Below are 26,892 nucleotides of genomic sequence, written 5' to 3'. Positions count from 1 at the left end.
GAAGGATCACCAAAAGCCAGTCCTGTTTCCCTTACCATTGCGGAAGCTCATCTCTCCTGACACACACAGGTATTTAGCACCATGACGCCTTTAGCAATAGCAAGATCTCCCAGAGGGAGAGGGGGAGGCAGCGCTTCAGCCTATTCAAGTAAATAGCTCAGTTATTGAGTATCCCAAAATCAAATTCACAACGAGTATTTTTTATGTGATCAGAGGTTAAAAGTATACATGCAACACACTGCAAAGGAATGTCTTGCATGCCCCCCAAGTCCCTATAACTGAAGGGTTGAAAGTATTGGTGACTTCACCTACAGCCCCAACCACTGCCCTCTCTCCCTGGTGCCAAAGGAGTAGAGCTGTTGCTGTTGTGATAAGAGATTCTCCCTGCTCACTCCGGTCAGCTCCTCTCCTGTGCTCAAAGCTAGATCAGAGGGTATGAAGAGGAGTGGGACAAAATGTATGAGCACACAGGCCTTACACAGCTCACCAAAGGGGGTTGGATGGTCCTCCTACCCATGGTTGCATCATCTCTGCTACCTGTCAACCTTTTGCCCCCATGTGACCCACTCCCTTGCCCATGTTACCCCTTCCCATATCAGTCTTTCTAGTTCACTGTCTGTCTCTCTCCACCCCCCCCCCCCCCATTTCACCTACTTGCCCCCTTTAGGTCACTCACTCTACCGTCTATGTCACCCAATTCCCCATATTATCAACCCTGCCCCCCCCCCCCATGTTATCAACTCTATCCATGACAGCCACTTCCCGTTTCTCTCTCAGCTCCATGTCACGCTCTTGCCCTCCCATGTCACCAACTCTCCCATGCCCCCACCCCCTACTCTGGGTGGGAGGACCTTCTGGTGTGACGCTTCAGAGGTATGGAACTCGCTACAGCCAGAGCTCAGGTGTATATCTACTTTACCACTGTTTCGGGCTCAGTGTAAAACTTACCTCTTCCTTCTGGCTTTTCCATCTTAATAAATCCCCGTACAGTATGTCACTTCCTCTCTCATGTCACCCACTCCTTCAACCATGGACCTCTCTTGCCCCTACATGTTTCTCTCCTGTCAACCCACGTAACCCCATGTCACTTACTCCCCCTCCTTGTCACTGTAATGGTAGGGGTAGCCAGGCTATCAAATAAAGTTTTATGCCCTTTTGGTTACCCCTGATCCGTGTGTTAGGTTTATAGAGTGTCAGCTCTCGAGCCCAGGGTTTGTACATGCATAACCTGTAATGTGCGGTAATAACGTATTTGATGTGTTTTTACCGTTCCAGGAGTGCCAGCAAGCAGAGCTTGCTGTAGTATGAGATTCATGGGGGGATGGGGGGGGGGGGGGGGTTTGCAGAGAAAGTGTTGTCAGAATGTGCTTAGCTAGTAAGGGTCCAGAGTTGCTGGTTCCCCTAAAAATGTATCCAGGAATCAGGTCTAATTCCTGGATACATGTAGACACGTCCCGGCAATAACTCCCCTTGAAAATGCTTTTGCGACTCACCACTAGGGGTTCCCTGCTTCAGCACAGACCATGGATAGAAAAAAAAGTTGCATAGTGCTCAATAACAAAAATCACAGCAAAACATAGTGATGATGGGCTAGGATTTAAAGCGGATTACCCCTCCAAAGGAAGCAACAGATAAGGCTAGGATATTGATATACACCCACACACCTATTGGATGTGTAACTGGAAAATAAAGTCCCACAGGCAATGAGGTAAGGACAATATACACCTGCCGGTGTCCAGCAATTAAAACAACATCATGATGAAAACATGGGGTAATAACAACAATCCTTGCAGCCACTTGTGGAGAAAGGAGAGTGGAAAAAGCTCACTTAAGAGTATAACTCACGCAACTGAGGAGCCTTGTAGTCCACTTCTCCTGGGGTATACCGTGCCTCCGTTCAGGTAGATATGCAGAAGAAGGAGAGAAAAAAATGTTTTTTTCTCTCCTTCTTCAGCACAGACCAGAAAGGTAAAAGGGGCATAGGGGGTGTGAGGTGTCCCTGAAACAGTCAAGAGGTCCCTAGGTTAATGGGGATCCCCAGTAAATGCACAGGTCACCAGAACCTATATAGGGGTTCATGGGTTGGTTTCCTGCTTCAGCGCATACCAGAAAGGTAAAAGGGGCATAGGGATGTGAGGTGTCCCTGAAACAGTCAAGGGGGATACCCAGTAAATGCCCAGGCCACCCAGAACGGTCTAAGGGTTCTAAGGTACTCCAATCACCTATAAGGTTGTGAGGGGACTGTTAAAAGTCCAGTCCTAAGTTTATTATATAGAGTGTGTGGAATATGGCTAGTAAGAAATAACGTGCAGCTTCTTATTCTATTTCCTATGACCCACAGACTTAGGATATTTTTAAAGTGTACATTTTATTGAACAGTGTGTTTTCAAACATATGCTTTGTGCACAGTGAAATGAGGCACAGGAATGAAAAGTGTTCCTGTAGCTGCGGGGATCCCCAGATAACATAGGGGTATCCCAGTTAGTGCCAAAGTGTCCCAGAGTCTGTATTGGGTTTGTGGGTTAGGGATGTCCCTGTAATGTATAGAAAAACCTGACCTGTTTAGGGGCTTTTTGGTGTTCTTTGTGCCGTAGAAACTCCAGATTTTGGGAGTGAAAGATTTAGGTGGAATATTGGGGCGAAAATTTATTTTTTTGTTTGCAGGAGTTCGGGGGGCCCAGCTACTGGTGGTTCCCTGGTTCGCGGGGTGAATTACATTGGGGCTGCACTGTGTCTCCCAGACTCCTGGTTTTCGAGCCCAGATATCCCCAACTAATTTGCCACACATATATAAGGTTCCCCAAGGTTTATACGTTATTAAATTATGATTCAGAGGGTGTTATACTGTATGTATAAAAATCCATGCAGTCAGCCTAAAGCATTTGCATAGGAGACATGATGTCTACCTAGCCCTCTGGCCTCAAAGGGAATCCAGGATATGGAGGTGTCAGGCCATTTGGTAGCAAGGATGGGCAGAGGAAAAGGCCCTAACAGCCATTTGGGTTCTGTCAGACTCTGCGGAGCCTTCCCGGCAGATAGCCATGCCCCTTTCTCTGACATCATCAGCCAGATGAGCCCTGCTCTGATTGGCTGCTGAGAATATTCTCACGCTTCTGATAGGGGAGTAGTATTGTGTGAATGAAAGTCAAGGGTATTATAACCCCTTGCGCAAATCAGATTTTTAGTTCTCTCAAGGTTCTCTAAGATTCTCCAGATTCTAGATTCTAAGTTTCAAGTCTCCAGCAAGAAAAGGGCTGCTTCAGCGAAAGCTGCCTGGAATATTTTCTGTTCTGTTTTTTACAACTGTTATCAGGGTTAGGATTCCCTGCACCTAGGAGAGTCTAGGTTGTTACCCAAGTCCCAAGTAAGTGTGTCTTTTTGCCTGTATTTTGTGTAACACTGTGTGCCTGCCTTTTTGTGTGAATTAATTTACAATTTATTTCATTAACTTGTCTTGCTCAATGCATGATCCAGGTAAAAAGGTGTAAATAGCCTGGTCACCAATGACAGTCACCCAATCCCATTATCCACTCCCAACCATTTTATCCATTTGCACCCATGTCACCCACTCCTACCTATGTCACTCTCACCACCCATATCACCCATTCCCTTCACTCGTCCCTGTGACGGTGCTCGTCTCAAATCAGGAGGCGGACCCGCAGGGCTGAGGTAGGTATGCAAATAAACCGACCACAACTCAGGGACAGAGTCCTGTAAGAGTATCCGTAGTCGTATGAAAGCAGGGGTCAGGGCTGGCGGCAGAGTTGCAAAGTCCAGGGGACGGACAGAGGTTAGGACTGGCGGCAGAGGTGCAAAGTCAAGGAGGCAAGCGGAGGTCAGGGCAGGCAGAAGGCAGGGAGGTCGGGGTCACGGTCCGGGGTCAGCAACAGGAATTCAAAACAGGCAAGAGGGTAAGGCGTAAAAGCAAAGACCGACAGGAGCTGCCAGGGCCACCAACAGAAATCATGGGGCCCAGGACAATTTAAAGGAGCAGGGCCCCCCTCCCATAGCGTGCCTACCACGGGAAAAAAATTTGCGCGCAACTTTTACTTAACTGTTTTTGTTAGTGTTAATACGGAAAAAAACATTACAATGCAATCTGTTTATTTTTATATTTTCAACAAAAGACAAAGATACCCAATGCTACATCCTATGTGACAAAAAGCCTGGGTGGGATTCAGTATGGGCCTGGGGTGTTCCCTACCAGTCTTTATGGGTTAGGGGGGATTCCGATATCTCCTGTGTGAAGCTTGAGAGTCAGATCTGGAAGAAAGCAGTATAAGTTATTTCGGTGTAGGTATAGGGCAGTTAAGATAAGTCAGAGAGAGTGTGGATGAAAGAGAGAGACAGAGAGAGTGGGTGACAGAGAGAGAGAGTGGGTGATGTGGTCAGTGGGTGACTGACTCTTGGGTGGGTGACTGACTCTTGACTGACACTTTGACTGACTGACACATGGGTGAGTGACTGACACTTGGGTGGTGGGTGACACTTGGGTGGTGGGTGACTGACACTTGGGTGGGTGACTATGACAGACTGTGGGTTGGTGTCTGAATTCATCCACAGACACACACTTCCAGACTCTCACACACACACTCACACACACTCTCACTCAGACACACACACACTCAGATACTCTCTCAGACACTCTCACATACACGGAGGAAATCGGAGCATGGGGGGAAATCGGAGCAAGGGGGAGGAATCGGAAAAGGGGGGGAGAAATTGGAGCAGGGGGGAAATAGGAGCAGGGGGGAAATCAGAGCAGGGGGGCAGGGGGGCATGGCGTCAAAGTAGAAGCAAGGGAAGCATGGAGCAGTACTTACCACGTGCTCCATGCAGGAAGAGGCGGGCCTCGCTTTGCCAGCTCGTTTAGAGCTTGGTGCGGGCCAAAAAACAATCCTGGCTGCGTGTCAGCATGGGCAAGCCAATCAGGAGAGGGGGAGGTTTTTTTTTTCTCTTTGCAGCGAAGCGCGCGCTGCCTGGTGGATCGCGAGCACACTAAATCCTGTCACCCTGTGGTGACCGGGTGATGGTATTTATCAAGGAGCATGGCCACGCAGGGAGCCCTGACTCACGGGACCCGGGACGCCAGTACCTGCTGTCCCCTCTTGTTGGTGGCCCTGGGAGCTGCAAACACACAGAACTTTGCTCGGCGACTACCTATGGTAATTGCAGCCTTATAAAGCAGGCTGCCAGTACCCATAATGGTCACAGAGAGCAGAAAGGGCAGGAGAAACAGAAAACCTGGGCCGTAATGAAAACCTGGCATGGATCAAGCAGAATCCTTACACTCCCCCCATGTACCTCCCCAAATGTTACTTATTCCCTCCCCCATGTCATCCAATCCAACAGTCACAACCACCCCCCCCCCCCCACCACCACCCTCCCAACTCCCACATCTCCCATTCACATGTTCTACAGCCTCAGTGAATGTTAAGGGCAATACGTTGCTTATGATGACAAATACATGGTTACAAATATATAGTTACATTAAGTGAACAGGGTTATACATTATATAAAAAACATTGCTTGCACATTCAAAGATAATAAATGTTATAGGCCTATGTAACAGTTACAGACCAGATTAAAATGTGAGACAGCTTTAGTTTTGAATGAACTTAGACTGGTGGCGGCTGTGAGAGTCTCTGGTAGATTGTTCCAGTTTTGGGGTGCACGGTTAGAGAAGGAGGAGCGGCCGGATACTTTATTCAACCTTGGGATCATGAACAGTCGTTTGGAGTCTGATCTCAGATGATAAGTGCTGCATGTGGTAGGGGTGAGGAGCTTATTCAGATACAGTAGATGGGTAGCTTGCCCATAAAGTATTTGAAGACAAGACAGGAAAGATGAACTTTGCACCTAGACACAAGTGATGGCCAATTTAGTTCTTTGACCATTTCGCTGTGATGTGTGTTGTAGTTGCATTGGAGAACAAAATGGCATATTGAATTGTAGCGGGTATTAAGTTTGCCAAGGTGGGATTGGAGTGCCGAGCCGTATACTATGTCCCCATAGTCAATCATTTGCATTAGCATCTGCTGTGTGATACGCTTTCTGACCAGCAGACTTAGGCCCAGGACATAGTGAAATCAGCGTCGCTGAGCCGCGCTGAACAGATGCACAAAGCCCCTGCATCTGTAATCAGCACGGCTATAATTTCTCCCTCCGCATGCGTGCTGATGCGTGCGGAGAAGTGGAGGAGCGGTCACGTGACCGCTCCCATCCAATGGGGCTGCAGCCTGCCCGGCATTGCAACTACAGAGCCACCAGACAAGACAGAGGCAACACAGAGGTGTGTGTGTGTGTGTGTGTGTGTGTGTGTGTGTGTGTGTGTGTGTGTGTGTGTGTGTGTGTGTGTGTGTGTGTGTGTGTGTGTGTGTGTGTGTGTGTGTGTGTGTGTGTGTGTGTGCATGTGTGTATATGTGTGTCTGTGTGTGTGTCTGTGTGAGTACCCCCCCCCCCCCCGACTCCCATTGTTCCCAGGGAGGAAGCAGCAGAGGCTGTAGCATGGCACTTACCGTGGCAGAGGCCAGGCTGTTCTCTGCCAGGCTCAGGTGGTGGGGCTCCCATCTCCTGAGGAACTTGGAGCTGAGGATCTTGCTCAGGAAAGTCCTGGGGTGCCTGATCACACACACCTGGATGTCCCCCTCTGGCAGCAGTTTGTACCTCATCCCATTGAAGTGCAGCAGGGACCTCCTGCATGGGGCAGCCCCCTCTGTGGCAGACATCCACCCCCCCAGCAGAGGCTTGCTCTCCTCTATGTGTCTCCTCCTGCTGCCCGGGTCACTGCCCCCGCAGGAGCTGCTGGTGAGGTCCATTCCAGCCAATGCAGCATCTGCAAGTCTTCTATTGTCTCTCCCCACTCAAATCCCAACAGCAGAGAGAGGGGGGGGGGGCAGCAGATCCCCTCCAGTGAGAAGAAGCCCAGTGCTGAGATCCTGTGAGATCCACTGAGATCCTGTGAGGGTCCCAGATCCCCCAGGGGGGCCTCTAGTTGGGTAAATCCATCTTTCTCCTAGGAGCAGGCTGTATGTGTGAGCTGCCTGCTTTCTGTGTGTCACTGTCACTGTGTGTGTGTGTGTGTGTGTGTGTGTGTGTGTGTGTGTGTGTGTGTGTGTGTGTGTGTGTGTGTGTGTGTGTGTGTGTGTGTGTGTGTGTGTGTGTATGTGTGTGTGTGTGTGTGTGTTGTATGTGTGTGTGTTGTATGTGTGTGTGTTGTATGTGTGTGTGTGTTGTATGTGTGTGTGTTGTATGTGTGTGTGTTGTATGTGTGTGTGTTGTATGTGTGTGTGACGTATGTGTGTGACGTATGTGTGTGAATATATTTATCAAAGTTGCACAATGTTAATAAATAATTTATTCTCACAACATGTCTTTTTTTTTTAATTTTTAAAATATTATATAATATACACACACACACACACACACACACACATATACACACACACAGGTTCCCCAGTGACACACAAACACACAGACCACTTCAAAGTGACACACACACACACACTGACACATACACACAAGTGACAAATGACACACACACACAGTGATACCCGCCTCCCAAGCGCGCTTGCTGTCTCCTCTGCCAGGACAGCAAAAAGCTCCTGGTAGAGCGAGCGGCAGCAAGCAAGAGCGAGCAGCAGCACCAAAGTATGTACTATGTCCCAGGCCTTAGGCTGCGCTTATAGTGTCGGCGACTGCAACAGCGACGCAACGTCGCTTCAAAACAAATGTATTGAAGCCGTTGCATGCGCTCATAGTAAGAGCGACGCAACAGAGCGACGGATTTGTCGCAATCACTGGAAGTCACTTCAATTTGATTTTTCCAGCGACCGTAGCGTGACGTCTGTGTTGCCGTCGCGTCGCTGTCGCCGGCACTATAAGCGCAGCCTTAGTGAGGTTTTGTTCCTATAAAGTACACCTAGTTTGGCATAGGTTTTGGATGTCAGGGTATCAATGTGCAACCCAATGTATCAATGTGTTAATTGGGTGTCAAACCATAAACTCAAATATTTAAAACTAGTAACTGGGGCTAGGATGGTATTAGGGTTGGTTGTGATCTGGAGCTCATTCATTGAAAGCTTTAAAAATGTAGCCTTGGTCCCAAATACCATTGTTACAGTCTTGTCAGTGTTTAAAAACAGCTTGTTTTTCATTTAGCCCACCACTGGTTTAGGGAGTGGGAAAGGGGTGTGTGGTACCTAATACTGTACATTCCTGTTTCGATTCCACAATTAGCTCACATTAATAAATACCCTATCAAGTCCTGAATGCCTCTCCAATGCAACTCCAGCAATCAAAGCGTTAAGCAACTCACAGCAAGGTGCGAGCTGCAGCAATTCCTGTTGGCTCAGGACATTGACACGATTTCCTCATATGTGGCGGCTTCTCAAGTTTCAACACAAGGCAAAAGAAGAAAGATGGGTGGGGAGAAAACACGCGTCTCACTGTGACTTTGCCTCTCCAACTACTTTGAATGAGCAGGATAGAAACCATGGATTATACACTGTCTAGGTAGTGCCAGTTTTACCCTCACCCCCCATGGATTCAAGTCTCTCCCCCCACGCCCCAATGCTGTGCCACTGCAAGGAGTGAGAGCTGTAAAATGCCACGCAGGCAGCAGTGAGGGAGCAGCAGGACCTGTATGTACTGTAGTGCTTTCTTCATGTGCTGGGGGCAGAGGGCTGCTGGCTGCGTGACTGCTGCAGGGAGGTGAGGATTGAAGCTGTGTCTTGTTGGCACAACAGGAAGGGAACCTACTTCTTTGCAGGATGAACAAGGTACGGAAGTATTTCCGCGGCAGCGGGAGGGTCTTGGCATTTATATTTGCTGCCTCTGTCCTCTGGTTGATTTTTGACATAGCAGCACTGAAGTTCTCCTTCAGTGACACCAACCACAAACTTTACAAAGAGGAGCTTCTCCGGAGGGACATGGGGAGCCTCAGAGCGTGGCACCCCCGAGACAGGGTGATCCCCAGGGAAAGAGAGGACACGACTAAATTGAAGGGGGTATTTCACCCCATTGCAGAGGAAAAGAGAACCCCCCCTGTAGTGAAATCAAACGCTGACCCTAAAAAGATACAGAAGTATAGGAAAAGGACTATTGGACCGATGAAGTCTGTCTTTAATCAAACGATCTCCCCACTGTGGAAACTCACTGAAGCCAAGTTCCCCTCTCTGCCCCAAAGCAACAATGGTAAGGTGCCCGTTTCCAACGCCACAGACCTGGTGGGGGCGAAGCACCATGTTTCTAAACCCTTGAAAACCTCATCATTGTCAGTAGCAACAAATCAATCGGTTGTCAGAATAACTCCATCTGCAGCTCTGGGTGGGGCGCAGAATGTGGATAAACCTGTAAGTGTGGGGGACTCCCAGGCTCACCTCTCTATCACATTACACGTGGAGACATTTGAAGTGCAGAGGGAGGAGAAACACGGGGACTCTCTTACAGACACACAAACTCTGCAGCATGTTCACCTACAGAACACACCCAAGGGAAGTGTGGTTGTGGAAGATACATTAAATGGAAGCCATATCAGATTTCACACAGTGCCTGCCAGTGATGCAGCTGTGGTTCTAATAAGTAAAACAGTAGCAGATAATGTATCTGCCAGTGTAAGTTTAACCAGGAGGTTTGTACATGATGCATTAAATGTTACAGTGCAGAGACTACCACTTTCTAAAAGTCCCTCATTACTTACTACCCATGTGATTAAAAGAATGGATTCCAAAATCTCAAACGCAACAGACAATTTTAAAGACAGATTTTTAGGTAAATTGGAAAATAAAGGAAAAAATTTCAGGAAAATAAGTAAAAACACTACATATGCAAATTTAATAGTAAATACAAACTTTAGTCATCCAAATGACAACCACGGTGTGGATAATAAAGAACTAGTTACCAAGGATAAAGTAAACAGTAATATAGGGAATGCAACAAGGGGCACTGGAATGCACACAGTTTTATCCATTGATGCCACACTTTTTCCAAGAGACCTAAAAGCCCCAGGTCAGTTTGGAAGACCTGTTCAGGTCCCCGAAGGCCAGCAGGAAGAAGCCAGCAGAAGATGGAAAGAAGGACATTTCAATGTCTACCTCAGTGACATGATCCCCCTAGATCGAGCTATTGATGATACAAGGCCCAATGGGTAAGATGAGTCTCTTTTTGTAAGTATCATTAGTGAAGCCTTCATATGAATGTTTATGAAGATAATTAGAGGTCTATAAACTAAAGTCTCCAGACTGCAAAACTGGAACAAACCCTTATTTATCAAAGGAACGAATTGCCTTTGAAAGAAATTGGGCTTTTTCCCTTTGATAAATCCAATGCAATCCTTGTGCCCCAGCTTTGCCACAGGGACACTTTAGTAAATAGATCCCTTAATCCAGGAGTTCTCCAGTCCGCAAGACCCCCCAACAGGTCAGGTTTTTAGGATATCCCTGCTTCAGCACAGGTGCCTGTCAGTGGCTCAGTCTTTGACTGAGCCACAAGTGCTAGCATGGATCCTTAAAACCTGACCTGTTTGGGGGGGGGGGGGATCTTGAGAACTAGAATTGAGAACACCTGCCTTAATCCCTTTGGTGCCAGAAATAGAGGCCAGCAATACATTGAAAAGCATTGCTTGTCTGGCAGGGATGGGGTTGATATGGGTCATTAATCAAGGTGTATATATAAAAGTACATACACTTTAGTGACCTAGTTATTGCCATTATGTGTCATGTTTATGTATGAAACAAGCTAGAGTCAGATGTACAGTAAGGAACTTACTTTATTAAAGCAAGGTAACTGAAGCCAAGAACTAAAGTTGACACAAAGTTGAAGCACAAGTAGAGCTACAGTAATAACAGTGATATGTTTAATAAGGTAAGATAGGTGAATATGCCTTCAAAATACTCAGACACGTATAGGTATGTAAAGTCATTTTTTAAAGTTTGAAGATTTTCCTTTATTTTCATTTACAACAGCTCTACTGGGGAGTGATTGCCTTTTGTGCTCCAATGATGGGTTAGGGCAGGGTTACTCAACCAGTCCTCAACCCTGCCCCTCTCCCCAACAGGTCAGGTTTTCAGGATATCCCAGATTCAGCGCAGATGGCTCAGTGAGCCCCTGCTTCAGCACAGGTGGCGAGGCTCTCATTGAGACAGCTGGGATATGCTGAAAACCTGACCTGTTGGGGAGGCCTGAGTACTGGAGTTGAACACCCCTGGGCTAGGTGTTTTCAACTGGGGTTCCCCGGGCACCACTAAAGTTTTCTCTTCAATTTCCAGGTAAATTGAAAATTGTACCAAATACAGACGAATTTATAGCCGACTCGCTATTAGAGAAGGTTGGGGTTCCTTACAATGTATCTGAACTCAGACGCACTATTAGAGTGGGTTGGGGTTCCTTACAATACATCTAATCTCAGGCACGCTATTAGAGAGGGTTGGGGTTCTGAAGAGTTTCACAATATAATTATAGGGTTCCTTAACCAAAAAAAGGTTGGAAACCACTGGGTTAAGGACTGAAAATCAATTGTATGCACCCACTGTTACATTACTAAATTAGAAATGGAAATAGACAAAGGATATGTGCAATAAATATCACTATAAAAGTAATATTTTCATATTTAGACATTGAAATGCTTGTATGTTTAAATTTAAAAAAAATTTTTTTTAGTGCATCAGTCATACAATTTTAACCGGTTTAACATATTGCTGTCAATAGTTCAGTTTGGCCCTGCATATGACTACGCCTATACATTAGTTCAGTAACGCTAACATCATCACAGCAGCTTGCATAGGTATGTATTGTTGTGGAAACCTGGCCTGCGGCCCTTGAACCGAATTTAGACCAGCTTTGTCTAGAGCAACACACCCCAGTCACCCCAAACGCAGGACACGATCAGAACAGTAGAACTGCTTTTGTCACAATGTGATGTGTGAAATGTGTCAGAGCTGTGCATACTATACCTGTGCGTTCATTCTGATGGCAGCAGCGTGAAATGAGAGTTGGCCAATGAAAGCCGACCAGCAAGTTTTTGCAATATTTTTTGTGATAAAGGCTGTGCTATATATTGTAAGCTTGGAGAGGGTGTTCTGCTCTGTTATTTCCAGACTTTAACAATTGATTTTAGCTGTGTTCATATGGCGCAGCGTATTTACTTTGTGGGATAGGCTCCAAACATGTAATGAATGATGCTTTTAAGCATTGACAGGTCATACTTGTCTAAAGCAGGTGCGTAATATTAACTTGAATAGAAGTCTGAAGAGTCCTAAAGAAATGAAGATTACTATTGAATGCGGATCATTTATTAAGCTGTGATAGTGCCAGTAAGGCACTGGCACACGGAAACTTCCATTGAAGTTGGCTTAATAATAAACCGCAACTGAGTGTAGTGCAACATTGCTATTAAAAAAAGTGTAGGGGTTTCACTATATGCCATGGAATGGAGGAACATTAACAATACTTTGAAGAGGGTAGAAACCGGGGCGTTCCCTCTTGACATTTTGTTGTTTGTTATTATAAATGCAGCGGTTCTATACCTTTAAGGCAGGGGTCTGCAGCCTTTCAAGGAAGAAGAGCCATTTTATAAAACATTTCTTTGTCCAAAATATTCAGAGAGCCGCAACACATGCATGAATATTACACCCCACAAACACATACATATGCTGTACACATGCTAATGGGTATATACTGTATACGCATTAACATAAGACAAACTAAGCCTGAAGCCAGACATACACACCTGATCTCACCCACAGCTCCCTGCCATCTCTTCCCCTGTAAATGGTGTTAACCTTTTCATTTAACACTGACAAACCTTAAAACGTGCCCCACAAATCAAGCATCCCAATAGCCTGCACTCATGGCTACTGTCCCACAGTCACTTATACCACCCATTGTGGCCAAGCACACCCATCTACAGCACTTATTCCCTCACCTGCTGTCTCTGTAAGTTTCCCCTCAAACCTCTTAGATTGTAAACTCTTCGGGGCAGGGATTTCCTTTCCCATTATCTGATTATTGCTGCACTTATTGTATTTTAAAAATTCCCTGTACTGTATTCTTTGTGAAGCGCTGAGTACACTTTTGGCGCTATATAAATAAAGACATACAATACAATACAATACTTATTTTTTCATTTCCCTAATTCAGATTAAAATATGCGGGGGAATAAAATGCATCTCACAATAAGTCCCTTTATTTAGTTTTTTTTCCCCATTGTTTTTCTGTTCAAAACAGTTTGTATAAATTATACACACCCACACACACACATATATATATATACAGCAGGGCCCCAGTCATGCAGCGGGTTCCGTTCTAAGGACCTGCCGCGAAGCGAAAATCGCCGGAAAGCGGAACCAGTGATTTTTGTTGTGTGCATATGCGCAGACCCGTAATGCGCCGTTCTACGCAAGCGCAACATCGGCAAAAAAAAACATTCTGTGCATGCGCAACCCCGGACCAGCCCGTTCTGCGCATGCGCGCCCCTGGACCAGGCCGTTCTGAGCATGTGCAGAAATGGCGGCCCCCTTCTCAGTACCGCCGAATCGGCATACACCGAAAAGCGGGGCGCCGAGAAGCGGGGCCTTGCTGTATACAGTTCAACCTCATTATAGTGCGATCCGCTACAACACGGATCCGATTATAACGCAGTTTGAGCGTGGCTCTCCAAAGATCTCCTACCTTTTTTAATTGCCTTTTGTCTGCTTTTCTTGATTGTGTGGTCTTGCTGCTGGCGCTGCCTCCTCCTCCTCTGCTCCGGCATCCAATGAACCTGTGGTCATTGGATGCTGGAGTAGAGGAGGGAAGAGGGAAGAGGGAGGCACAGGCACAAGCACATGCACACTAGCTCCCCCCCCCCCCCCCGCCTCAATGGAGTCTCATTGATAGTAATCAGCACATTAAAATGCTTTATATTGTCCCAGAAGACCAGAACCCCCAAATCTCAATGATATTTGTGGGGGGGAGGGAGGAGAGAGCCATGTCTTGCAGAATATTGGGGTCCGGCTAATGTTCAGGCCCCTTCCTCTGCCAGTCTCACCCTTGCCTGCTCCTTAGAGGGAATTTCAGGTTGTTGCAGGTGCTGCCATTTAACTCTAGGTCAACAATCTAATAATGATGCAGGTCGGTCTTTCTTCAAATGTTTCACTATTACACCAAAGCTACAGAGAGACCAGCAAACATGGACATCAAATCAGGACTGGATCATCATTATAACACTTCACCTACAGCTACTTGGCTGATGTATATTGCAGTGCAATTTTAGATGGTGTTTCTGCTAATGTTAGTATCCATTTTTTGGCTCTGCCTTGATTCCAACTTGTAGATTCATTGCACTGTAGGTTGTGATATATTTTAGCAAGCAGACCACCATTAGGGTTGTTCATAGACGAAATTATAGTGTACCTAAGTGACTGCTTCAAGTGTACTGAAGAACACGTAAGGTATAATTTACTAAATATACTAATCCACACAACACCTCCCTGTACTAAGTAAATATGGCGCACTCAAGTGAACTGTCTGTAAGGTGGCAATATAATTGCACCTCTTAGTAAATATGGGTCCTACTCGGGAAATCTGGATTGATGGGAGAGCAAATGACTAGACCATTCCTTCTTCCATCACCCCTGACATATTAATATTGGATTTTTTAAGGTTGGATAATGTTGTGTATACTGGCGATGTTATATAAAAATAAGCAATGGAAGAAAACTAATTCAGCAGTCCCGCTGCTGGGGTTCCACCCAGAAGCCAAGTTTTCAGAAACCCGATGTGTCAAAAACAAACCACACACACCTCCTGCCCATGACTCTCACGCTGATCTGACAGCCGGAAGCAGGGAGAGGAGGAGAGAGCTGCTGATGCCGGCTAAGTCCTGCGCCCCTGATCGCGGCGTCTATTTCTTTCCCCCCCCCGCTATCCCGGTTATAACGTGTCTCATTATGTGGACCCCGAGCACAGTGTTATAACAGGGTTCATATATATATATGTATATATACCGATAGAGCACAGCTGGCACTCCAAGCAAAAGAGTCAAATCATCAGGTGCATGTTCCATAAGACAAGTATATGCAACAGATTGCCTTCCCGGTAGGGAAAGCAAAGAAACAGCACTCAGTAGTATGTAGCAAAAAGATTGTATTCAAACAGCACTTCAAAGAAGCACTTCCCTGAAGAAGGTCCTTAGTGGACCGAAACGTTGGTTTACACATGTGCTGTCATGTACTTTGAATACAATATTTTTGCTACATACTACTGAGTGCTGTTTCTTTGCTTTCCCTGCTGGGAAGGCAATCTGTTGCATATATATATATATATATATATATATATATATATATATATATATATATATATATATATATATACACATACACACATACAGTATTGTCTATTCATTTTATATATATATATATATATAATAGTAGCACCAATAAGGTGATACTAATTAATTAAGAAAATAAGATTCAAGTGTGAATTATAAAGTGATAATGATTAGTTCTATTCTAATAATATTCAAATATAAAAACGTGAATGGTGTAACAACATAGGTAGATAAGGGAAGTTTCCTAATTGGGTGCTCTCAATACATCCTGGTATGCTGTGTATTCCTCAGTAATAGTATAATATGAGCAGGGTCTTTTGAATCACATTTTGCCTCCAGCCTTATCCTGTCTGCAGTGCTCGTTTTCCCACTATTCTGCCTTGGTGTAACAACATAAATAGCAATATAAAGATATCACTAATAAATGACAAACAATGCAAACAAAACATAAAACATATACAAAACCCCTCTTCCAAATGAAAGCCCAATGTGCAAATCTTTCAAGGTGAAGATAGAATTAAAGGAGTCCAGGCTGCTTCATGGAATGAGCCACATCCAGTCACAAGGACCTAAAGAGAAAAGGAAACAAAAACGCACGCTCCATAGCGCATAACTGTGCATTTATTAAAATCAATGGGGATGGACAAGGGGGGAAACAGGAACACTTACAAGAGAGAGTAATGAAAACAGCCATTGTGAAAATAATATCACCGCCAACGTGACTAATTGGGGTTCAATTTCCTCAGATGGGAAGCTCACACCATGAGCAGAGGGATCCAGTTGGCTGTTTATTAACCTCAGAGGTGGTGTGATGCAGCTAAGGTGCTTTCTCAGACTGCCTGCTGGAAAATCCTTTGGTCTTTAGCACGCGCTCCGAGTCTGTCCAGACCAACACAGACTCCTGCGTGATGACGTAATGTCAGCTCCAATGTCCTAATGCGTTTCGTCACATAGCTCACACACCTCTTTTAGGGAGGTTGATTATTACATCAGGCTTGTATGTGAGACCGGCCGGTCTTAGTGGTGGGAGGCTTAATATATGCCTTCACACCTCTGGGTTACTGAGTTCATGTGTATTGTCCATTCAGGTGATTTTCTGAAAGGATCCACGCTGCGGGCGCACCCGCTTCCAGCGCCTCCTCACCTTGTCTCCGTGCCGCCGTGCCTCACTCCTCGCGGCTCTCCCCACGGACGCTTCCGCACTTCTGGGTCACGCGCGTCACCCTTATGGGCGCGCGCGGACCCAGGCTGTCATTTACTAGTGCCGAGCACCTGACTCCGCCTCCTCAGGTACAGGGCGCAACTCACATGCTCCCCTGCCCCTGCTCCATCAGGCCCACCTCCCAGGCCCTTCTCCCCTATCAGGCCCTTCTCCGGGCCGCTCCTCCACTCCTCCCCGTGCTCTGATTAGCCCCAGCTTCTCAGGAACCTCTCCCCTATCAGGTCCTCCCTCGGGCCGCTCCTCTGTTCCTCCCCTTCCTCTGATAGGTCCCAGCCCCCTCTTTAGTCTCCCCTTACCATTACCTCCTTGCTCTGCATAGCTTCTGTACCTCGGTGCTGTTTGCTGTTGCCTGGCCCTTTTGTCTTTCAGTTCCTGTTCCTGTCCCTGGATATTCTGCTGACCGCCCTGGATCTTGACCTTTGGCTTTGGACTTCGTTTACGCTGCTCTCTGGAACCCTTTGGATTTGGCTTTGGACATTACTACCCTGCAGACTTCTATATCCCCTGAACAAGGCTTACCGACACTCTACTACGCTGCTCTCTCCATCCCACGACCATTGGTTTATGGACTTTACCTTTCTACGCTGGAGTTGTACCCTTTCTATTTTTGTTACCTGGACCACCTACGCTACTTTCACACTCCGGCCGTGCCCCCGTTTACTGCTAGGTGTGTGGTATTACTCCTTTCCACCTCAGTCCCGGGGTCTCGTCTGGCTTGTGGGCAGGCCGAGCGTTACATTTTCATAGGCTTATTGTAGTGGATTATTGAGGCGAAAGCTTTATTCATCCTCATTCAGGGGACACTGCGGATTGTTTTAATATTTTGATTGTTTCATGTGATGTTATTAATAAATGTGATACTTTTGTATACCAGAGTACATACATATATATACACATACTTACTTACTTTGGGCTTGGCTCTTCCCTGTGCTCACTCTCATCGTTGCTGCTTATTTCACTCAATGTGCTGCTGGTGGCTGGGTTTGCTGCTGGGCCGGGGGGTTGCTGCTCTCTAGCTGCTGCCTCTCTCTCTCACTGTGTGCTGTGGGGAGGCGGGGGGGGGGGTCGGCCGGCGCTGGTTGGGCCTCTTGTTGCTGCCTGGCATCTCCCCAGCTGCTGGCATGCCTCCTCACTGTCCCACGCTGGGCCGCTCTGTGACATCATTGCGCACCAGAAGTTGCGGTGCGCACATTTCCGGTGCGCGTCAGCATCAGAGAGACCCGGCGTGGGACAGTGCAGGAGGCAGCTCAGCAGCTGGGGAGATGCCGGGCGGCAAATGAAGACCTAACCAGCGCCGGCCTGCTCCCCCGCCTCCCCGCAGAACACAGTGAGAGAGGCAGCAGCTGGCGAGTGGCAACCTGCGAGAGCCGCATGTAGGTGCAGGAAGAGCCGCAGGTTGCTGTCCCTTGCTTTAAGGCAATGTAATTATTTGCTATCTACTGCGAAGGGGTGGCTCAGTGAATAAAGACACTGACTGGCACTGAGAGATTGAAGCAGGGGAGCCTGGTTCAATTCCCGGTGTCGGCTCCTTGTGACCTTGGGCAAGTCACTTTATCTCCCTGTGCCTCAGGCGCCAAAAAATAGATTGTAAGCTCCACGGGGCAGGAACCTCAGCCTGCAAAATGTCTCTGTAAAGAGCTGCGTACAACTAGCAGCGCTATACAAGAACATGCAATTATTATTACTGAAGAAAAGGCCCTTTTATCTGCACTCAACGAGAACAATCCTCCTAATTATCTCAAAATGAAACGTAGCCTTTAATGAACAACTTAAACATAAGACATCTCGTGACTCTTTTTAAGGCAATCCAAACGTTGTTTTCCTTACTTTTTTAATACAGGATTGAAGCAGGGAGTTTCCGGAGCTGAACCCTGTTAGTTCCAGCTCTGTGGACCCCTGCTGCCGGAGGTACTTACCTCCATAGGGGTGCCAGTAGCCACTCTAGGGTTCACTATATGGCTTCTTTTCAAAGCTCCCAGGCCTGGCGAACCAAGAGGAAGCTGTGATGTCATCATTTTCGGCTTCCTTTTGGCCCATAAAAACTCCAGACGCAGGAGGTCCCGGGAGCTGAGATTAATGGGGTTCATCTTCGAAGGCCCTGTGCTTCTATCCTGTTTTACAAAATTAAGAAAAAACGGCTTGGAGTGCTCCTTTAAAATAGGTTACAAAATCTTTGAGCACTAACTCGCGTTCAATATGTAATGGCAACACACAATTACTGGTGTGATCTGATGTAGCTCTGGTTTAATATGGTCTATCCCCTTTGTAAAAAAAAAAGCTCAATGTCAACTGTGGGCTATGAACAATTTCTGTTTCAATATTTATTTATTTTTATTTATCAAATGTTTTACCAGGAAGTAATACATTGAGGGTTACCTCTCGTTTTCAAGTATGTCCTGGGCTAGAGTTAAGACAATATGTTCTCTAGATCCTAAAAAGTCTTCTTTCCCCTTTTTAATTCAGAGGTTTAGCTTATTATCAACTAAAACATCATATGGCTTTGTTTACCATTAAAGTTTATATATCCGGAAGATTCAGTATTCTTTTCCTTTTCAGTGCCAAAATTATTTATCACACCCAGAAGTGTGAATTAGTTACTTCTGGCTCTCTGATATTGAGTCCACTTTACAACAGGTCTGTGGTTCCTTTTGGGATTACAACTATCCTTCTTATAAACCCTGTATCCTGTGACAGGCTAGTGAAACAGCAGTGTCCCAATTGGGATAAGGGAAAAGTGAGAAAAAAAACACATCTAAATAATGTACTAAATAACTCTTAGTGATCACAGTCAATTAAGAAAATGAAGTGAAAATGTGCTAATAAATGAACAGGAGGAGAGAGAAAATTGATACTACTCCGATTCTAATTATTTTGTTGATCTGTTGTTGCCAGGAGTAGTTCAAATAACAGTGAATAGAAGATCCTATCCAGAGGGCTTCTTCCCTCTAACTAAACAGTTGTATCTAATGAGTTAGTTACTAGTACATCTTATGCCCATTTAAACCTAAGCGGCTATGTTTCATTTCTCTATTTGTTACAATATGTAGCCAATTTTAAACAAACCGTGTTCAGCACCAGACACCCTCTGTCTCCCTGTGTTACGGTTGTGCTCGCCACAAACTGGGGCCGGACCGCGTGGCTAAAGCTGGGTTATGAAATCACCGACCTTAGACCGCGCAGACTGGTCCGGAGTGCGAAGTTCATAGTCAACAGGCTAGGTTCAGGACTGGAGAAAACAGCGTAGTTGGTGGACGAGCCAGGGTCAGGATTGGAGACATCAGGGGAATCGTTATCCAAGCATAGTTTTGGCAAAAGGAGGTCAAGTAGGTCCCGCTTCAGCGTAATAGCTGCAGGGCGGGAGCGGGTTCTGTGCGAGTGGCGAACGTGGCCCATGGTACCAGCCTCAGCAAGGAGAAGGCTTCCCGGAGAGGGCACACCGCCAGGCAGCACTGGTAAACCAGTGCTTCAGCAGAGAAGTTCAAGCTGGCCTCTACAAAGGGAGAGAGAGCAGCAGGCTAAGGGGTCCAAATAGCAACCTCTGCTAAGGGTAGAAGCAGCAGGTTGCAGCCTCCAGGGAGATAGCACACAGCAGGTCTCCGAGTTGCTAGGACACAGGCTTCAGCATAGTAGCTGCTGAAGGGTACTGGAACACAGGAATGAAAGCAAAGAGCTGGAACACATCAACAGCGAAGTCACGAAGGAAAACAGGGACTAACTCTGGAACACAATACACAGAGATAGTACTCAGAAATAACAAGCCAGGGGCTTGTGGCAGAACACGATAACGTCCAGGAAAGGAACTATGCTCGGCCGAGAGGGATTGTGGGAATGCAGTATTTAAAGGTCAGCGGTCCAATCTCAGAAGGGGGAGTGTAAGAGCATTCTTCCAATGAGAGAGCACAGGCTGGAGCTGCAATAAATAGCTTGCACAGCTGCTGTAGATACCAGGGGGAGTGTTCCAGGACTGCCCAGGTTTGCAAGGCCAGGGTAACCAGTAAACTCAGGTGTGGATTCCTTACACCCTGCTCATATGTGAGTGTCTCTCACGTGATGTCAAGATTGATAGCCCTGTAACCCCACGTGCGTTTCACTCCTGACCAGAGCTTCTTCTGGGGTGGGGTGGAACTAGAGAACCTATTGAAACAGAAATTGTTCATATCCCACAGTGCACATCGAGCATTTTTAAAAAAAAAGGATATAGACCATATTAAACAAGAGCTAAATCAGATGATACCAGTAATTGTTTGTAACCATTACATATTGAATGTGAGTTTGCGCTCAGATTTTTTAACTTATTTTAAATTAAATCATGAGATATTTTATTTTGAAGTTGTTTATTAAAGGTTACATGTTATTTTGAGTTAAATTAGGAGGCTTTTTCTCGTTGATTGCATTTTATTCAGTAGACAGTATACATACATTTCCTAGTCTACACCCCTCCCGAGTCCTAAAATTGTCAATGAATTAGAGCTTTGCCGGGCACCTTTTGGTTAATGTAATTATCTATGCTGGCAGTCGATTCATTCCCCCATGACCATCCTGCTTCCCCGGGCACCCAATATGGCTGCCTATTTCAAAAGAGGAAGTGATTGGCTTTTCCAAATGGTTGCTATAGCAACCCAAGGAAGCTTAATACATTAAAACCCATTAAAAAGAGCATAAAGAATGGGGGGAAATATCAGTTGTCACGGGAGACCATAAACTTCCAGTACATAAAACACACAGACAACCTGCATTAACCAAATAATCCACAGTGACTGACTGTAGGGCACAATGTGAAATCTCATGACATGAAATTATATTCTATAGGAAAAGTTCAGAACCTGTTAAGCAAAGAAATCATGTTTAGTGGCATTGATAATAATGTATAGCAGAATGCCACTAAAGTCGGGGTGACCTGATTTTCAAACGTAGAAACTGGGACACATTAAAAAAATTATTTATAAAACAAATTACTACACTTAAAAATAAATATTATAACAGTATTTTTCTAATAGTGTCCCCATGTATCTTATGTTATTGATTTATTTAAGTTTCCTAACATAACACAAACTCTCCCCTCCCTCTCTCTAACCCCCTCTTTCTACCCCCCCCCCTCTTTACCCCTTCTCTCTATCGCTTTCCTTTCTCTCTCTTTCTCTCCCTCCCACTTTCTCTCTCTACCACCCTTTCTCTCTTTCTTTCCTCCTCCCCCTTTATCTCTTCCCTCCTCCCCATTCTGTCTCTGCTCCCTCCCCTTCTCTCTCCTTTCTCCCTCCTCTTTCACCGCCATCCTCCACCGCTGTCCTCCCCTGCTGCTGCCACCATCCAAACAGGCAAAAACAAAAACAGGGACATTTGAACTATTTTGAGAAAATTGTCGGGGCACCGGGACATTTAATGAAAATCCTTCACTGTCCTGGATAAACCGGACCGTATGGTCAACCTAGCTAAAGTGTAACAGAATTCAGCTACAATATCATAACTAGAGCCATATACTTTTAAACATTTCAGCTGCCTACACACAATGAAATAAAGTCATTTAAAGTGGCAGATCAAGATACAAATTAAACAATGTATCAGTTTACCTGGCTTCCTTAAAAATAAATAAATAAAGTACCCTTAAAGTAACGGGTTTACTTATGAAACATAATTTCACAGGTACTGTACACTAAATTAAATCATATCAGCTAATTATGTATCTCCCACTGACTAATTATGCTTCCTGCCCACAGGGCTTCATAATTGTGTTACAAAATAAGGAGCAGATCTTGGAAGACAGGGTTATCATCAAAATACATTTAATTAAAAAAATTAAACTCTCCAAAGCATTCTATACTGTGGAAATGTTAAAAGTTATTTTTTTTTCCCCTCGCTTGAACTTTATTGAGTTTTTTTAATGGTGGAATGGGAAAAGTAGTAAGAATTACCATCAAAATAAAGGAACGGCATTACATATTCAGAATCAAATAACAGTATTTTGTACAAAGAGTTTGAGTGAGATGAGGGACTTCCAGGATTATATTTACATCGATAACTGTAGTATTGATAGCCCTTTCAGGTTTTTTTTGTAATCTTTAATTGTAAATTGTAGTATTTTTACTTAAATTGATCTATGTATTAATCCAGGGGTCCCACATTTTGTGGAAACCTTTTACGTAGTGTTTTGGGAAGAATGTTAGCCTTTCCGGTAACATTACCTCATTTATTCTTTGAATAACAGCATTTGTTTTACGGGGTTAAATGATTTCTTCCATGCCGAGATTGAACATCTGGCGGCTGTTAGAATATGGGAAATTAGTTTGGGAAAAAAAGGGTTTATGTTCTCAATAAATTTGGACAGGATTATTAAAACCGGATCTAGAGGGATTTTAATCTCCCGGTTTTAAATCATAACCCAGAATTGTTGTACTTTAGGACAAAACCACCATATATGTGCCAGGTCACGTAGAGTATCTGACCAGTTTCTCCAACATTTCTTTCAGGAGCTTTGGAACTTAATATTTTAGGTGTTAGATACCATCTAAATCAGGGATGGACAAAAATATAAAATACTTAGGAGCCAGACAGAATATTTAGGAGCCTGCATTTTGTGGGGTGAGGGACAGGTGGTGTTCCGCTCCTCCAACAGCTCTGTCACAGTGTGTGCTGCTATATATCAGTGGCATACCAACACAACCACATTGAGACACAAACACACACTGAGACAGACATACTGACACACACTGACAAACACACTCCTCTCCCCTCCCCCTGTCCAGTGTATATTGAGAACAAGGGGTTGGGCTTGGAGCACTCTGCCTCATTCCCACCCCCAGCCTATGCACGGTTCTGCCTCCTGCTCTCCGATTCCCCCACACTCCTCGCTGAGCGACGTCAGTGGTGACTTAACCTGTCAGCCACTGCCACGTCTGGTCGCAGTGCACCTGATCCGGCTTTGATGTCGTATTAGTGAAGCAGGATCGGATGCACTGTTGCACTAGGCTCTTGGAAGACATCCATTTCAGTCTCCCGGACACTTAATATTTCAACCGCTTATGTCTCTTGAACCGAGCATCGGGTTTTAAAAATAAAAACATTGTTGGAAAGGGCAAGAAGGAATCTCTTAAAGTAAGTAAGAAATAAAACGCATTAAAAAAAAGTCAATCAGTGCAGACGACTGCTTAAATGTAAATGGTTTACAAGGAACATGTGGGTATTACACAGCTTTATTTAAGAAATGTTAAAGCAAATAAATGACCTTTCAGGTTAGATGGAACCAAACCAATATATCTACATAAAGATGGTGTGCATATGTGTAATATAATAATGCTCTCCAACACTTTATTGCTCTCATGAAAGCACCACAAACATTAGTTATTATTGTTAAAGCTACAATATCACCCACCTTCCCCCTAAGATTCAAGTTTCCAAGGTGTTTTCTTTTGAGAAATAGGTAAACTCCGTAATTAGTTGAAATGTCTGATTCGCTCATCTAGTTTTCCTCATGTGAAGCAGGGTATGGTAAGAGTTATCCTCTTTTCTGCCAATTTGGAATGCACCACATTATCGCTATGCGACTTCTCGTAGGACAGTGGCATGTTTAATAGGCCAAATGCAGCTGATTGACACCTTTCAAAAAACATGACAAGTATTTTTAAATGGTTTTGTAAACTTTTAACATTTCCTTTGTGAGCAAATGCTGGGATCACAGTTGTTATCTAATGTTTTTTGGATTATGTTTCAGTCCTTAAAGCCACAAGTACATTGTTCTTTTTTTTTTTATTGGTTTGAAAAGTAATTTTAATGCCATGATTAACCAACCAGGCAAACACAAGTTGCTAATATGTTTGAATTCGTTCCCAGAGAAAAGAAAAGCCTGTTACTTGTTTACAAAATACAAATAAGTAACACTGTTACTTTAAAGGAGCCATCTAAGCAATATCCTACATGTGTTTATTTAAATATATATCAGTTCTGTAGTATTAAATAATACTTTTTTTATGAGTTTTAATATACTGATAATCCTTTGATTTCTTTAGAAGATGTTAAACACTTTCCCAGCAGAGCAAGCTCTTTCCAACAATTTCCTGCTTATGATCATTTGTTGCCAGTATTCCCATCAGTTTGAGCTGCAAACTTTAACAATAGATAATGTTGCCTTAGTAATATAAGAATACATTGTAGTTGCTGAATTATATTGACTGAAGCATTGATTTGAAACTGCAAGGCCGCCATTTAGTGAACCCTGGGAATCAGAAGTTTGCTGATCGATCACGGAAGAATGAATCGAACGTCAGCTTAGTTAAAAAAAATGTTTTAAAGCTGCTTGGATTGCCTCTTTCAGGGTGATTTAATCTTTCTAATGAATCCAGTAGAATTCATAGTTGTTTACATTTTTTACCCCCTACATTGGCCGTCCCCTTTAAATGATCATTGCTATTTTTCAGGGAAGGCACTTGGGGCTGCAATTAAATCAACCTACTGTAGATTATACAATGAGACAAATATTATACAAACATTAATCTTTTCTAGATGAGCCTCTAAACACGACCAATGAATGGGTTGCAATAAAAACCCAATAAAAAGGGAAATCTTGTAACTAAGTCATGTTGACACATCCATTTTTTGTGTGCTTGGCTTTATTTGATTGACAACATTTGAATAGGATCTCTGTTGTAATAAACCAGGAGTAGCAGCAGATGGGACCTGTATATATTGGATTACGATGGGAATCGGGACGATCTTTGTAAAGATATTTGTAAAACTGGAGTATTTTTTTAAAGCAGCAGTTGCTTTTTTTTAACCAGTGTTTCCCCCCAAAGCTCTGCTGAGGTCCCCCAATGTCCGACGGACCCCCTGGTTCATGAGTTAACGAGCAGGCTTTCACCGGACAAATAAAACCGCTGGAGACAAAATGGAATCAGGGTCAGGACTCACAATGTCAAACCCGGCACTACAAATATATCAAGAACTGGAACCAGGACTGGGATAACTTGCTGAAGTTTGGTCGCGAACATTTGTGCATGCGTTCATAAATCTTCGCAAACCCGTGAAAGTCCGCCTGCATGACTTTTACCTACAAATCTGCGAGAAAGTACAGAAATCCGCCAAAAGCCTGTATTTTGCATACTTTTTCCGATACCTTCTGGAAATGTTTTTGTTTCGGATGTTTACAGAAAAGGGGGGGGGAGTAGACCAATGAGGATTTTCGCGCTTAGCTGCGTCTGCGAAGAGGAATGTTCACGCAACAAAAGTTTACACAAAAGGGGGAGGGGGGAAGACCTGTGAGGATTTTCGCGCTTAGCCACGTCTGCGAAGAGGAATGTTCACGCAACAAAAGTTTACACAAACTTTAAAAAAAAAAAAAAAAAACCCAGCAGGGTTTTCCGAACTCACTTGTGAAGATATGCTGATTTCGCTGCAAACTTGAACTTTGTGAACAGTTCACCCATCTCTAATCTAGATGTTGGAGGAGCATGGATCAAGGCCTGAGGACCTCTGGATCACGTAGGCTAAGGGGGGGGGGGAAGGTGCACATGTGGAGCTGCTGGATAGCTCCTAATTATCAGAGATATCTTAAGAAGAGTAAAATAAAAAGGGAATTTTCGAAAGGTGAGTTGGTTGAGTTTTCGGAAGCATATATTCTAACTAAATGATCTCTGAAATACTCCAGTTTTAAGATTTACAAAGACCGTCCCAATTTTACTGCCGCACAATTCCCATGGTAATCCAATATATACAGATCCCATCTGCAGCTACATTTGGTTGATTAAAACGGTAATCCTATATATATATAAAAAATCAATTTGGGGCAGGATTGCTCTTTTAATATTCTGTTATATGAATAAAAAAATGGGAATTGTAGCAGCCCAAATACTCTTTATACAGCACTCGATTTTTGTATATATTATACATCAAAATCCAAATAGTCCTGAATGCTCCGTCCAGTAATGGTTTATTTATCAAAAGAAGGGATAATTCTCAAAATGCCAAAGGAACGTATTCCTTCTATGATACATTAGACTCCAAATATCTAATAATGCAACATGCCAGACAAAAGCACAGAATATACAATAATAACAACTATATAAAATGAAACCGCATAACATCAAGATCTTCAGTAAAAATCATACTGTATGTTGCTCAATTTCACATAATAAAGGTTTTTTAAAAGCCCATGAGTTCAATTCCCCTACAGCAGGGGTTATCAAATGCAGTCCTCAAGGCCCACACACAGGTCAGGTTTTCAGGTTATCCCTGCTTCAGCACAGGTGGCTCAATCGGTGTGTGTCTCAGTAAAAGACATGGGGACTTTATATTTCATATCAATATCATCATCTATTACTAAAAATATATTTTCTCTTTCATTGAAGTGAATGGGGATTTTTGCCTGAAAACGCAA

At 44.4% G+C, this 26,892-nt stretch overlaps 1 protein-coding gene across 1 annotated transcript in view; it reads left to right on the top strand.

Moving 5' to 3' along the window:
* Positions 1 to 8,302: 8,302 nt before the first annotated feature.
* GALNT5 (polypeptide N-acetylgalactosaminyltransferase 5) overlaps positions 8,303 to 26,892 on the top strand; it is a 40,335-nt gene continuing 21,745 nt past the window's right edge. The window contains exon 1 of the mRNA XM_075609350.1: positions 8,303 to 10,147. Within this exon, the coding sequence (XP_075465465.1) occupies positions 8,772 to 10,147 (1,376 nt within the window). The 5' untranslated portion in view covers positions 8,303 to 8,771. The remainder of the gene's footprint in view (positions 10,148 to 26,892) is intronic.

Source organism: Ascaphus truei, chromosome 7 (genome assembly GCF_040206685.1).
Source record: "Ascaphus truei isolate aAscTru1 chromosome 7, aAscTru1.hap1, whole genome shotgun sequence".
Taxonomy (NCBI): Eukaryota; Metazoa; Chordata; class Amphibia; order Anura; family Ascaphidae; genus Ascaphus; species Ascaphus truei.
This window is presented reverse-complemented; position numbering and strand designations above follow the sequence as displayed.